The 14,337-nt window shown below is 37.9% G+C and overlaps 1 protein-coding gene across 7 annotated transcripts in view; it reads right to left on the reverse strand.

The window, feature by feature from the left end:
• Positions 1 to 265: 265 nt before the first annotated feature.
• The window catches only part of RBMS3 (RNA binding motif single stranded interacting protein 3), a 665,694-nt gene continuing 651,622 nt past the window's right edge, over positions 266 to 14,337 (reverse strand). For all 7 annotated transcript variants that reach the window (XM_045537625.1, XM_045537631.1, XM_045537615.1 and 4 more), the window contains one exon: positions 266 to 1,507. In XM_045537625.1, the coding sequence (XP_045393581.1) occupies positions 1,501 to 1,507 (7 nt within the window). In that variant the 3' untranslated portion in view covers positions 266 to 1,500. The remainder of the gene's footprint in view (positions 1,508 to 14,337) is intronic.

Consider the following 14,337-nt stretch of genomic DNA (forward strand, 5'->3'; position numbering starts at 1 on the left):
CACTATTCCAGAGAGCTAGTGAGGAACCAGAAAAGCTCACAGAATTTAAAGCCACTTGGCTCTATCAGTTGATATCCAGAACTCTTCATGTTGGAACTACTGAACACAGCAGGTGCAAGCTTCCACTATAAATGAATATACATTGAAAGAAAAACAAAAATCTATTTTTTTTTTTTTGCAGTATGTAAAACACCAGTGGAAGGTAGTTTAAACAAACAACAAAATAAGAACTGGTCCGGCCATGTAGGTCAAATAAAATTTTTTAAAAAAGAAAAGAAAAGAAAAACAACCTCTATCCTCTGGACTGTAATAGGGTGTCACTTCATCTTTGGTATAAAATAGGCCATCCATAGGCTGAATTTGATCACAACTAGGAAAGACTACAGAAATTGTCAACAATTTCTCTATCTATTGCTTTTTTTGTTTTTTTGCACTTTTTGACCATAAGCTCCTATCTACTTAAGTTTTTTTTTTTTTAATGCTCTTAAGCTAGGTTTTGCAATGTGACAAGCAAAGCTGACTAAAAACTTTGTAAAGCTCATAAAAAAGACTGCAGATAAAAAGCACTAATGCTTTTGCTAGCGATCACGCTTTGTAAATTAAAAAAATCTGCATTCTGCCTCCCCAACACGCATTATTTCTAATGCAGTTGTTTTTAAACCAACATTAATAACTTTACTGTGAAATGTTTTAGCCTTCTAGAATGACTCGTGTCAACACTTAAGACAAAGTTCATGAAAAGTCCCAGCATTTTCCCAATTCTTGCAGTTGCCACGGTTTCTTTTATCAACAAATTTTCTTCAAATGAAGAAAAACATTTTCACTTAAACTGTACAGTTTTTTTTTCACCCTAAAAACTCAGTCTTAAACTTCTGTACCAGTTAAAGCTGGCACAATATTTCAATTCTTTCTTGATTTTTTTTTTAACAAGACGTTGACAGCTTGCCTCGAGAGCCTTTGACGTCCTTAAAATTAAGGCAATTAAGATTCAAGATAAACCTTACCTAAATATTTCTAAGAAAAAATAAAATAAAAAAACCAACCCACTAGATTTAAACAAGAAGGGAAAAAGAGAGACAGAGTAGCTTAATTACTGAGGAAGACAATCTGTTTCCATTTCTGTTTGCCCACCTCTTGACATCAGGTTTTCTGTTAAAAAAAAAAAAAAAAAAATCTATCTACACCTTCAGGAAAATTTTGAATTCAAATCTTCTTCCAGATAAAATGTCAACCTTTGATGTTTTGTTTTATAGTTTTTTTTTTTTTTTCCTCTTCTGGGATTTTTTTCTTTAATTAAAAAAAATGATGGCAAAAATAAATTGTCAGACCACATGAAGGAACTATTTGCACAGCACATAAAAACTTTGTTTTCATTGGGTAAAGTATAAAATTAAAAAAAAAGCATTCCATTGACGCCTGTGCAAACTGGAAGCCAACTTCTTGTTCAATGAAGTTTCTTCATTCAAGGCAAAGTTTCAGACGGACATTCTTCATTTCTGTTTATGGTCTGTGAAAACAATTGAATAAGTGTGGTCATTATATCAAACTAACTTTAAAATCACCTTTTGTGCTCTTTTCCAATGAGGTCTCTTTAAAAGAGTACAACCTATGAATATAACACAGTCACTAAAGAAATTATAAAAGCATATTGCACCCATGAGATTGTCAAATTCTGCCACTTTCACACAAATATATATTTGAGACAGAGAGTTTGTTTACATTAAAAATCAAAGTTAATAGATCAAGAATTGGATCCATTCTTTTGATTCTAAAGCAATAAATAAAAAAGTGTACCCAAAATATACCCAGAGATGCAATACTCCCTATGAGCCTGGAACCTAGTTCTTAATGCCTGGCTTATGTTGTAGCTCCCCTCACAGATTCTTTGAGTAATTCCTTCCCTTCAGAACTACCATGGAATTCATCACTAACTCAGTCAACAAATGTGTGATTCTCTACTCTGTACCCAAGATATCTGGGTTGTATGTTATCTTGTGGTATTCACCAAGTCTGTTCGCATAAGCCTTATTGGCCCAGGAAATAAGTAAGATAATTAAGAGGTCAATGAAGTTTTATTCTCTTTTCCTCTTCCCTTTCTCTTCTTTCTTGTTCATTCCTCCCATCAAGATTATAAACTTGTGAGAGCAAGGACTATATTTTAATTCTACTTTTTATTCTTTTGGCAGAGTGATATACATATAATAGGTATTTTAACTAGACAAATATTATTTTACTATATGCCACTTTGCTTAGCCCAGTCCAAATAATGACTTCTGCTACTGTCCCATCCGCATGGCAGGATTGAGCTTCTAGTGGGTTGACTTTACTCTTAGCTCTCTGCCCACAGACTAAAATTGTGTTACATAGTTTCAGAGTTGTGCTGTAGAAAGAAGGACCTTTATACTATCTGTGGGTCACATTGAGATGAAGGCCTCTTCCCTCAGGACACAGGATGACAGAGAAAAGTTATTTAGGTTCTTCTGATGCCCAGTTGCTTAATTTAGTCAATAAGGTTCAGCATTGCTGAGTATAGTTTTATAGGTTGTTCACCACAGAAGATGCAGAGCTGAAGGAGTGGGGGCTAAGTCCCAGCCCTCCATCTGCTCCCTAAGCAATGTACTCTGGTGCAGAGCTGCATCTAAAATTCACAAAAAAAGCTTTCAACAATATTTTAAACTGTATGATATTAAGACTGAGATGGCCCAGAAAGTTCTCCTTTTACTAATTTGTGAAAAGCCATTATATGAGCCAGATGTGGCTATTAGGAACCTGATTAACTTGTTTCTAGAAGCATGCAAGGAAAGCTGTTAGTTAATGAACTGACTATTTTTTACCAATCTTTTAAGTCTCTAGAAATACATCATTTTTTCTGTGTTAAATGAGAAAGTGAGATTTCTTCTAAGAAGGAATATAACTACAATTTTTATAGAGCAACAACAATAGGGGAAATTTTATTATAATAGTAGTAGTCATGGGAACCATGGTTTATATTTTAGCTCGCTTTCTCTACCTTTGCAAACTATAGACTTGCTCCATTTATTTCTAAAAATTTATATTGCTATAGAACAAATTTTTTTTCTTGGTTTTGTGTTTTTGCTTTTTTTTTGGGGGGGGGGATCTGTACTTTGTTTCCTACTCCCTTGTTCCATCAGGTGTATCGTATAGAAAATACCTAAAAACATCACAAATTGCTTTAACAGCTGCACAGTGAATGGTGTATTACTCAATGGACTATGGTGCAAAGAATAATATCACCACTCAGGTACTGGATACTCACTGATCTCAGAGACATCAATATTTATGGGCTAGGCTGAAGCTACTTTTAGGTTTTATAACCTTATACAAATGTTTCCAATAGCCTTCTCCCATAATTTGCTTGGTTCATAAAATGGCCTCATTGCTACATGAAAACAAAATGATGAGAAATACATGGTTGTACATTACATGTTCATGGTTGATAGCTGAAATTTGAAGAAAAAAGGTGTTGCTATTTAATAGAATTGAATCCACTCCTGCCCACCTTCTCTGTCCTAGATGAAGGGTGAATGTACACATTTACATAATGCTTATGGATTTCACTGATATTCATAGAAATAGAAGAGTTCTAAATTTTCAAGGCTAGGATCTTTAGCAACAAGAATATTTTAAGCTGGACAATAAGATTAGAAATAAAATGGGTCACAACTTAAAAAGAAGAATTCATGTGAAAGGGATAATGAGTATGAAAACCATTTGCAAACTGTAAAGGACAGTGCACATGGAATGTATTATTACCCACAATACCTGGTATGTATTACAAGTCATAGAATATATTATTACTCATAAGCTTAAAGTACATCAAGGACATAATTTGCACATCGTTAACAAACTGCCAATGTATAGGAATTTGGTGTTTATAGCAGTTCAGTTAGCCAGAGAAGATTTGAATAAAAAGAACTTGCAATACCGGAGTTGAGATTAGGGACTTCTAAGGCAAGAGTAAATGTTGGTAGAATAGGCATTTCACTGAATTTAAGAATATAGAGTCACTTTGAATTCTTCCTCTCCCTCAAAAAACAAAAACAAACACAAAACAAAACAAAGCAAAAATCCCACATGAATACATTGGGAAATAGAAACCCACAATGCTGGCAATCTAGGGGTTTTTTTTAGAGCTAGAAGTCTTAGAGATCATCAAATGATGTAATATTTTCCAGAGTAATTCCTGATAAATTAGGTTCATGTGATGTTATGTAAAAAGAAAGAGTTTGTGGTCCAAAGTGAGAAATAAAATCCTAAGTCCCCCAACGAACTGAACAGACCCCCTCTTGGCCAAGGGGACCCCTGAGAAACCTTAAAACTGAGTTCCTGGCCATGGTTGCATGGGAAGTCAGACATGCCTCCTTATACTCCCCTCTTTATACCCACTCCCTCATTTAATCCTATTAGGCTTTCTTCCCTAAGGGTTAAACAGAAACCAGCCCTTTGGGAAGACTTGCTCTGCTGCAGATTTCAACCCACAGTCTAATGCTGCTCCTCTCTTTCTGCTGTTTTGACACAACAACTGACCAGCATTCCTTCTGATTAGAGAACACTGACCATGGAGTGGTTCTGGTCAGCCTATGGAGGGTGTACCATGAGGATTTACGTGTCCTTGGCTTCACCTTTTGACATCAGAGGGCCAAAAACTCCACCCTTTGATTATGATAATGCCACCATTTCTTTTTATTATATTTTTTTGTTTCAGTGTATTACGAGGATACAAATGTTTAGGTTTGCATATATTGCATTTGCCTAACCCGAGTCAGAGCTTCAAGTGTGTCCATCCCCCAGATGGTGTGCACCACACCCATTAGGTGTGAATACACTCATCCCCTCCTCCCTTCTACCACCTGCCTGACACCCAGTGAATGTTACTGCTAAATGTGCACATAGTGTTGATCAGTTAATACTAATTTGATGGTGAGTACATGCAGTGCTTGTTTTTCCATTCTTTGATACTTCACTTAGTAGAATGGGCTCCAGCTCTATCCAGGATAACACAAGAGGTAGGTACTATATCACCATTGTTTGTTGTGGCTGAGTAGAACTCCATTGTATACATATAGCACATTTTATTAATCCACTCATGTATTGATGGGCACTTGGGTTGTTTCCACATCTTTGCAATTGTGAACTGTGCTGCTATAAACATTCGAGTGCAGATGTCTTTTTTACAGAATGTCTTTTTTTCCTTTGGGTAGATGCCCAGTAATGGGATTGCTGGATCAAATGGTAGTTCTACTTGTAGCTCTTTGAGGTATCTCCATATTTCTTTCCATAGGGGTTGTACTAGTTTGCAGTCCCACCAGCAGTGTATGAGTGTTCCTATGTCTTCACATCCACACCAACATTTACTGTTTTGGGACTTTTTGATAAAAACCATTTTCACTGAAGTTCAGTGATATCTCATTGTGGTTTTGATTTGCATTTCCCTCATAATTAGAGATACTGAGCATTTTTCGTATGTTTGTTGGCCATTAATCTATCTTCTTTTGAAAAGTTTCTGTTCATATCCTTTTCCCACTTTTTAATGGGGTTATTTGATTTTTTTTTCTTCCTGATTTTCCTGATTTCCATATAGATTCTAGTTATCAGTCCTTTATCAGATGTATAGCATGCAAATATTTTCTCCCATTCTGTAGGTTGTCTGCTCTCATGATAGTTTCTTTTGCTGTGCAGAAGCTTTTTAATTTGATCAGGTCCCATTTATTTACTTTTGTTATTGCTGTGACTGCCTTTGGGGTCTTCTTCATAAATTCTTTCCCTAGGCCAATGTCCATCAGAATTGTTCCAACATTTTCTCCTAGAATTCTTATAGTTTCATGCCTAAGGTTTAAGGCTATTAACCACCATGAGTTGATTTTTGTGAGAGGTGAGAAGTGCAGATCCTGTTTCAGTCTTCTACATGTGGCTATCTAGTTTTTTCCAGCACCATTTATTGAATAAGGATTCTTTTCCCCGGTGTATGTTTTTATCTGCCTTATCAAAGATCAGATGGCTATATGAGGATGGTTGTATATCTGGTTCTCAGTTCTGTTCCATTGGTCTATGTCTCCGTTCTTGTTCCAGTGCCATGCTGTTTTAGTTACTATAGCCTTATAGTATAGCTTGAAGTCTGGTAAATTGATGCCTCCCAATTTGTTCTTTTTACTTAAGATTGCTTTTGCTATATGGGGTCTTCTCTGGTTCCATATGAACCGTAGAATTATTTTTTCTAGTTCTGTGAAAAATGATGTTGGCATTTGAACAGGGATTGCATTGAATCTGTAGATCACTTCGGATAGTATAAACACTTTAACAATGTTAATTCTGCCAACCCACGAGCATGGTATGGTTTTCCATCTGTTTATGTCCTCTGCTATTTTCTTCCTCAGTGTTTCATAGTTCTCCTTGTAGAGGTCTTTCACCTGCTTAGTTAAATATATTCCTAGGTATTTTGTTTTCTTTGTTGCTGTTGTGAAGGGTGTTGAGTCTTTGATTTGGTTCTCAGTTTGACTGTTGTTGAATGCCACCATGTTTTAAACATGGGTCCCAAGAAGCTGCATGTAACTCAATTGGGCATGGGTATGTTTCTCTGTTCATAAATATTCATGACTTCTCCTACATCTTGTTACAGATACATATACATACACACACACACACACACACACACACACACACACACACACACACACACACATTTGGCCACCCTGCTCAGCATAAATTCCTATTCCTTTACCATTCCCTGGAAGTGTTTGCTCTTGGCTTCTGGCCCAAGGCTATGTTGGCCAGCCTGCAGGCTGCAACCCTTTATGAGAAATAAAGCTCTCCTTTCCAAATTTATGAATCTTGTCATTCTTCATCTGACAAAAGTGTGGGAAAAACTGCACACTATATTCCTGTTTCTAAATTACACACAGGTAAACCAAATAAGTGGTAAGGGCACCAACAAAGAATACCCATATTTTTTAAAATGTTTCTGAAATAATGTAATCTTTTATATTAGTATCAAAATAATCAATTTGTAGATAATCAAAATTTTGTTAGACTTTTTAAGTAATTTAATATCTTTTTTTTAAAAAACGTTTCTTGGAATTCCATAGGAAGAAGGCAACACATACCCTAATCTTTCAGGGAGTAAAACATTTGAAGTGTATTTCTGGCTCTCTAGGAGGTCACATCCATTAGTATTTCAATGGCTTTGAAAAAAATACAGTTAAGAAAAGTATTTCACTTAGTTTAAAGCAGTGTATCCCAACATAATTTGACTAAGAAGTGTTTCCCTTCCATCCTACCCCAACACCAGGGCACTGTAGTAAATCCACTGTCAGCACTAGAGATCTATTGGTCTAGGCAAAGAATTTATGAAGAAAACCCCTAAGGCAATCACAGCAACAACAAAAATAAATGAATGGGACCTGATTAAATTAAAAAGCTTCTGCACAGCCAAAGAAACAGTCACAAAAATAAACAGACAGCCTACAGAATGGGAAAAAATTTTCACATACTACACATCAGATAAAAGACTGATAACAAGAATCTATTTAGAACTCAGGAAAATCAGCAAGAAAAAAATCAAACAATCCTATCAAAAAGTGGGCAAATGACATGAATAGAACTTTTTCAAAAGAAGATATAAGAATGGCTAAAAAACGTATGAAAAAATGCTCAACATCCCTAATCATCAGGGAAATGCAAATCAAAACCACAATGAGATACCACTTAACTCCGGTGAGAATGGCCTTTATCAAAAAATCCCAAAACAACACATGTTGGCGTGGATGCAGGGAGACAGGAACACTCATACACTGCTGATGGGAATGCAAACTAGTGCAACCCCTGTGGAAAGCATTATGGAGATACCTTAAACAGATTCAAGTAGACCTACCATTCGATCCAGCAATCCCATTATTGGGCATCTACCCAGAAGAACAAAAGTCATTCTATAACAAAGACACCTGTACCCGAATGTTTATAGCAGCACAATTCACAATCGCAAAGATGTGGAAACAACCCAAGTGCCCATCAATCCACGAATGGATTAGTAAACCGTGGTATATGTATACCATGGAGTATTACTCAGCTATAAGAAATAACGATGATATGACATCTCTTTGGTTCTGCTGGAGAGAGCTGGAACCCATTATATTAAGTGAAGTATCCAAAGAATGGAAAAACAAGCATCACATGTACTCACCAGAAAACTGGTTTCCCTGATCATCACCTAAATGCACATCGGGGAAGGATACCAATTGGATATCAGACTGAGACGGGGGGTGGGATGGGGGGAGGGGATGGATGTATGCCTACATGATGAGTGCGTTGCGCACCCTCTGGGGAATGGTCATGCTTGAAGGTGCTGACTCCGGGAGGTGGGGGGGGGGGGAGGGGGTGGAGGTATGACTACCTGGTGAATGCCAGGCACACTGTCTGGAGAATGGACACGGCCTGAGGCTCTGACTCAGGGGGATGGGCGGGACATGGACAATGTATATAACCTGAGCTTTTGTACCCCCATGAAGAGCTGAAATTAAAAAAAAAAAAAAAAGAGAATACTGACGTCTAATCCTCTCACTTTAAACAAAAGGAACATGAAGCTCCAAAAGGTTGAGTGATGATAACTAAGAAGTGGCAAAGGTAAAATCTGAACCAAAACCTTCTGATTCTGCCTATTAGAATTTAACTTTCCTTGTAGACTTACATATTTCAGAGCCTACTTATTTTTAAGATTTCCTACAGAGCACAAAGAAAAATAGATAACTTGGGTGGGAATTGGAATTTCCAAAATAAACCACGATTATAATTTCCTCCTTCTGTAATAAGAGCTCAGAATCCTTTTGCATTAATATCCTCTTCTAACAGTGGGGGGGAGGCGAGGAAAGCATAAATACAAAATGTGAAGTCCTGTGTTTTAACTCAGAATGTAAAATTTGGAATATTAAAATATTTGCTGATATATATCTCAAATATAGTTCCTTAGTTCATGGGCACATCATTTATATTTCTCAAACTTTTCTCCTGCAGCCTTTTGTTGTGATGTCTGTAATTTACTTTACAATATTTTTAGTATACACACTGTGGTGTTAAATATTTGTGTGATACGTTAAGCTACTTTTCAGGGGCACTCAACTGCCCTAATCAGAATTTCACACCCTACAGGAGGTCAGCTAGCATTTAATAAGAACGGCCAGAGGTTTGTACAAGTACTTAAAACTATCTGTATCTCAATTAACATAATGGTTGTTGGAAATGGGGTACCTGATGAAAGTAATGGCATGTTAATTAGCATAATGATGCTGGAAATGAGCTGCCCTTATGAAATTTGTGGATTGGTTAAATTATTTCAGAGATATTCTCCGCCATACAAGGTCAGAACAAATACACTAAGAATGTGGGGAAATGTGTATCCTATAACTAACTTTAGGATATTTCTTGAGCTTGATCTCCAAATTGGACTGTCATGGAGTTGATTTCTGGTGGCCTCTGTAAGGATAACACAGCCCTACCTCTAGAAGTGGTCAAATCTAACTGGAGTTAATTTTTCACGTGAGTTATGGTTAGATTACTTTAAAGAACGGATCTGAGACTTTATCAAGTACACAGAGAAAACTGTACAAATTGTTTTGTGCCTGCTTTCTAATGAATCCTTGCTTAATTAATGCCTCTCTGGGTGCTTTTGCATCCCTCACACTTTTGCCAGTGATGGTTACCTAACAAACCAGTTTGTGTAACCCAAATGTTCACCTTAATTCCCAGTGTCTTACTTGAATGGTTTTGAAGAATCTCATGTCTTACTATAACTGGCTCCATGAACAAATTTCAATGACCCCTAATTGTTTTTTTTATAACCCTCTCCCTTAACTACTTGACCTTTTGAGTCATTTTCCAGATATGATGGATTTTCTGCAAGGCAAGAGATCCTGAAGGCCCAAGAGTGGATTTCCTGATGCCAGGACTCACCATCCTCCTCAACCTGCCCCAAGGCCCCTCCTTAAAAAGCCCATAATCACCATTAGTCAGAGAGACAGATTTGAGGCAGCTTCTCCCATTCTCCTGATAAGAAATATGTCATACTAAAAAAAAAAAAAAAAGAATTCCTTTCTGCCTTGGCAATCCTCATCTCAATAATTGGATTTTTGTGCAATGAGCAACTAAACCTGGGCTGAAACCCTTTCCACAACATTACCATGACACAGATTAGCTTCCCTTGGCGGAAATGGATAAAACTTGGATAGGGTCATATGAATTACACCCTTTTACAAAATTTCAGGAGAGATTACCCTCCACAAATTTTTTTGACTTAGGGTATTGTTTTTGATTAATTTGATATTGTGTTGCTGTTGTTCTTATTTTAAGTCAAAAGCTTTTAGTATTTTGTATTGTGTACTAAAATAAAATCTTAAGCCCCACCCAAAGACTGAATGAACCCCTCTTGGCCAAAGGCACCCCTTAAAAACCTTCAACTGAGTTGCCAGCCATGAGGAGAACGGAGGTCAGACAAGCCTAGTTATGCCCCCTCTCTTTTGGAGTTATTCTTTGTAACAATAAGAAAATAAATAATTAACAGGCCCAATGCCATGCAATACAAAGCTTAAAAAGTATATTCCCTGCTACAACATACCGGAGATGAAAGCATCCTGGAACATTTCAAAAATGTAACACGTAAAAACCACTTATATTAACTTGTGGACAGTTTTTGAATGTTTTTGAAATCTGGAGAAAATTTTAACAGGTCCTTCTTATATTCTTCCCTTTGATATGATACTGTTAATGGAAAAAAACCCATTAACAACTGCAGGCCATCAATTTACTTAATAGATCACTTGAGTTTCAGTAAATGTCTGGTGGCTTGTCTCTGATTAACAGACATCATTATCTTAAATTAAAACATTCCAATATTTTAGACAAAGTTTCATTTTTTTAACCAAATTACAAATTAAAGCATCTTTAAACCCATCTATAACCTGTAAGCCCCCCCCCCCCCCCACCCTCCACATCCATTTGAGATGTCTTTCCTTTTTGGGCCAAAACAATGTATTAATATGTCTTTCCTATATTGACTTACAACCTTACATGTAATTCTTATCTCCATGAATGTATAACACCCAACTGTAACCCAACTACTGTGGGCATATTTTCTCTGGATCTCTTGAGTTCATGTGCTTTGGGGCTGGTCACACACATTTGTCTCAGAATAAACCTCTTTAAATTATTTTCCAGTGTTTGGATTTTTTCCATTAACAGTATCGTATCAAAGGGAAGAATATAAACAGGACCTGTTAAAATTTTCTCCAGACTTCAAGAACATTCAAAAACTGTCCACAGGGCAATATAAGTGGTTTTCACATGTTACACTTTTGAAATGTTCCATGTTTCAGGGTGTTTTCATCTCTGGTATGTTGTAGTAGGGAAGATGCCCTGTGGAACATCCTATAACATATATCCCTGCATGAGTGCAGAAGAACATTCCTTCAAATAAGGAAACCCTTATCATAATTTTTACCAGTATGAAGACACGGGATGGGTGATTTCCTTCCTTGATATTTATTACTTTTGGAACACACAGGATTATCAACCATGAGAATCCATATCTCAAGGCATATGACCACAGTGTAACCAAAATTTTAAATACATTTAAACACTTAAAATTGTATGTGGTCAGACTCAGACTTCCTCAAATATTTCAAGGAATAAAGCTTCTTTGAATTGACTTATCATAAGAATAATTCAATTCCTTGTCTTTGTCCACAAATCAGGCCCTCCTGAGATTTTAGCTCATCTGCCTCTGTTAATGGCATCAATAACTCCATTGTTTTGCTTTGAATTTTAAAGTCTTATTTGCCTTTTTCTCTTCCTGCAGTCTATCCCCACTCTGCCTCCGTACCTCCACCATTACAGCTGCTACCATCATACTTTAGACCTTTGCTCCCTTCTATCTGAACCACTGCAATAATAGGACATTGATTCCCATTGTTTCCAAATTCATTGCCTACTTCAACTGGAAGAGCAGTTGTAGAACAAAGAAAATGCAGTCCAAGTACATCAGCATGGCACCTGATATTAAAATCTGGTTTTGTAGCAAAGGTAAAGGTCTGAAAAAGGGCAAAATGTATTACAAGTTGTCTCTTTACACCCTCCCCCCACTCTTTTTGGGAATTAAAACCTGTATGCCTGCCTGAGGCCAGTAATCAAATGGGCAGAAAAATGTTCTTTGTTTTCTAGTATCTTAAACCATAGGAGATGGCTCAACAGAATTGTATGGAGGTCATGAGATCATCTTTACCAGAGATAAGGTCTATCAAAACCACCAACTACAGTCAAACAACAATAGCCCAAAGCCACAACATGTGACACTGGTCACACAGTTTTGAGCCAAACATCTGAAAACCCCCCTTTAAAAAGCCCTGTATTTCTACTTAAAGGTAGGATGGCAGTCTTTTAAGACACTAGTCTTCCAACCTTCTCATTTGCCAGCAAATTAATAAACTTCTCTTTCCTTTTCCTCAAATCACTTGTCCTCGTTCTTCATTCTCACTGATTCAGCCTTGGTAACAAGTACTGAACTTTTGGTAACAAAATTTGGCATCCCTGGGTGGGGCCATTGGTGTCCCAGTGGAATGGCACCCCATGACTGCTGTCATGGCTGGAAGAGGTGGGGAGCAGCCCTGAGTCAAGCCATGGGTCTTCACCAATAGGAGCATCATCTTTTCTTGGTGAGAGAGTGAGGGATCACCCCAGCAGCTGCCAGAGCCTGTTCCTGGGGAACTCCTGTTGAATATCATGAACGTTTCAATCCAAACTTGGAAGAACCCACTCCCCCAGCACTGGCTCCCCTATATCCACCACTGCCAGTGGAGGGGCCCACAGGCGAGGAAAGTGTGACTGGAACTGATTCTTTAATCCCATGCCCACAGGGTTATGACTTGGGAGTAGGAATGGTCTCTCCTTCCAAGACCTGGCAGGGAACTCAATTTGGCCAGAAGGCACCCATAGCCATGGCAGGGCAATTTCCATTATAGCAATATCTGATAGGGGCTTGAATGCACAAGGACAGCCAGCAGGGTATTATTGGACTTGCACCCCATTTTCCATCTCTGACTCATTGAATTGGAAAAACTGAAACCCAACCTATAGAGAGGACCCTCAGAGAATGACAGAATTGTTCTCAACCATCTTTGCAATGCACCACCCCCTTGGGTGGACATACAGATCCAACTGAATATTTTACTTACTGCAGATGAACATAGACTGGTGGTAGACAAGGCCAAGGAAGAGGCACAGCATCTCCATGGTAAGGATCCTAATCAGACCCCAGACCCCAATGTTGCCATTCCAATGGCAGAAAGAAATTGGGAGCCTAATGAGGACACAGACAGTGTGAGAATAAATCATTACTGAAAGTGTATTCTGGAGGGGAGTACCTAGACAGAAGAGTTTAAACAAGTTCCGAGAATTACAACAAAAAGCTAGTGAAGATCCCTCTGAATTTTTGGAATGCAACTATCGGGCATATCAGAAATATATATATGGAGATTCACAGGCCCCTGAAAATATGCACATGGTTAATATGACTTATAGGGCAGAGTGTTCCAGATATAAGGAGGAAACTACAGCATGAAGAAGGGGCAATTGCCATGAATCCCTCGTAGCTTGTTGATATTGCCTTTAAAGTACATAATGCTAGAGAAGAGAACAGAAACTGAAACATATCTGTTCTGTTAGCTGCACCGGCCAAGGGTCGTTTGAGACAGTCAAAAGGAAAGCATGGAAAAAGCCACACTAGGTTGAAGTACAATCAGTGTGGTTTTTGTAAAGAGGAAGGACATTGAAAAGAACACTGCCTGAAATTGCAAAGGACTCCAGGTAACAAGAACCCCCCAGGAAAGCAAATGTTTTCTTGAGTCCAGGACTCAGATGAAAAATGAGGGGGCCTGGGACTCCATGCCTCACTAATGGCTCCCGTCCAATATCCCCACAAACCCTTGGTACAATTGACAGTGGGAACTCATTAGTGGACTTCTTAATTGACACAGGAGCTACCTTTTCTGTTCTAAACTCTAAACTAACTTCCTTTAACACGAACATGGTGGCAGTGGTTGGGGTAACTGGTCAGACCGAACAATGACCCATGCGCCAACCTCTTGAGTGCCAACTGGGAGAAAAAAAGTCGAGACACAGTTTCCTACGTATGCCAGACTGTCGAATACCTCCCCTAGGCCGTGATTTGTTATGCAGGATGAATGCCCAAATAACTTTTTCTCCAGAGAAGCAACAACTCTACCTGCAAGTTTTGCCCAAAAATCCTCTCTGGTTTCAATGTCTACTCTCTGACAAAGA

This window comes from Lemur catta, chromosome 1 (genome assembly GCF_020740605.2).
Source record: "Lemur catta isolate mLemCat1 chromosome 1, mLemCat1.pri, whole genome shotgun sequence".
Lineage (NCBI taxonomy): Eukaryota > Metazoa > Chordata > Mammalia > Primates > Lemuridae > Lemur > Lemur catta.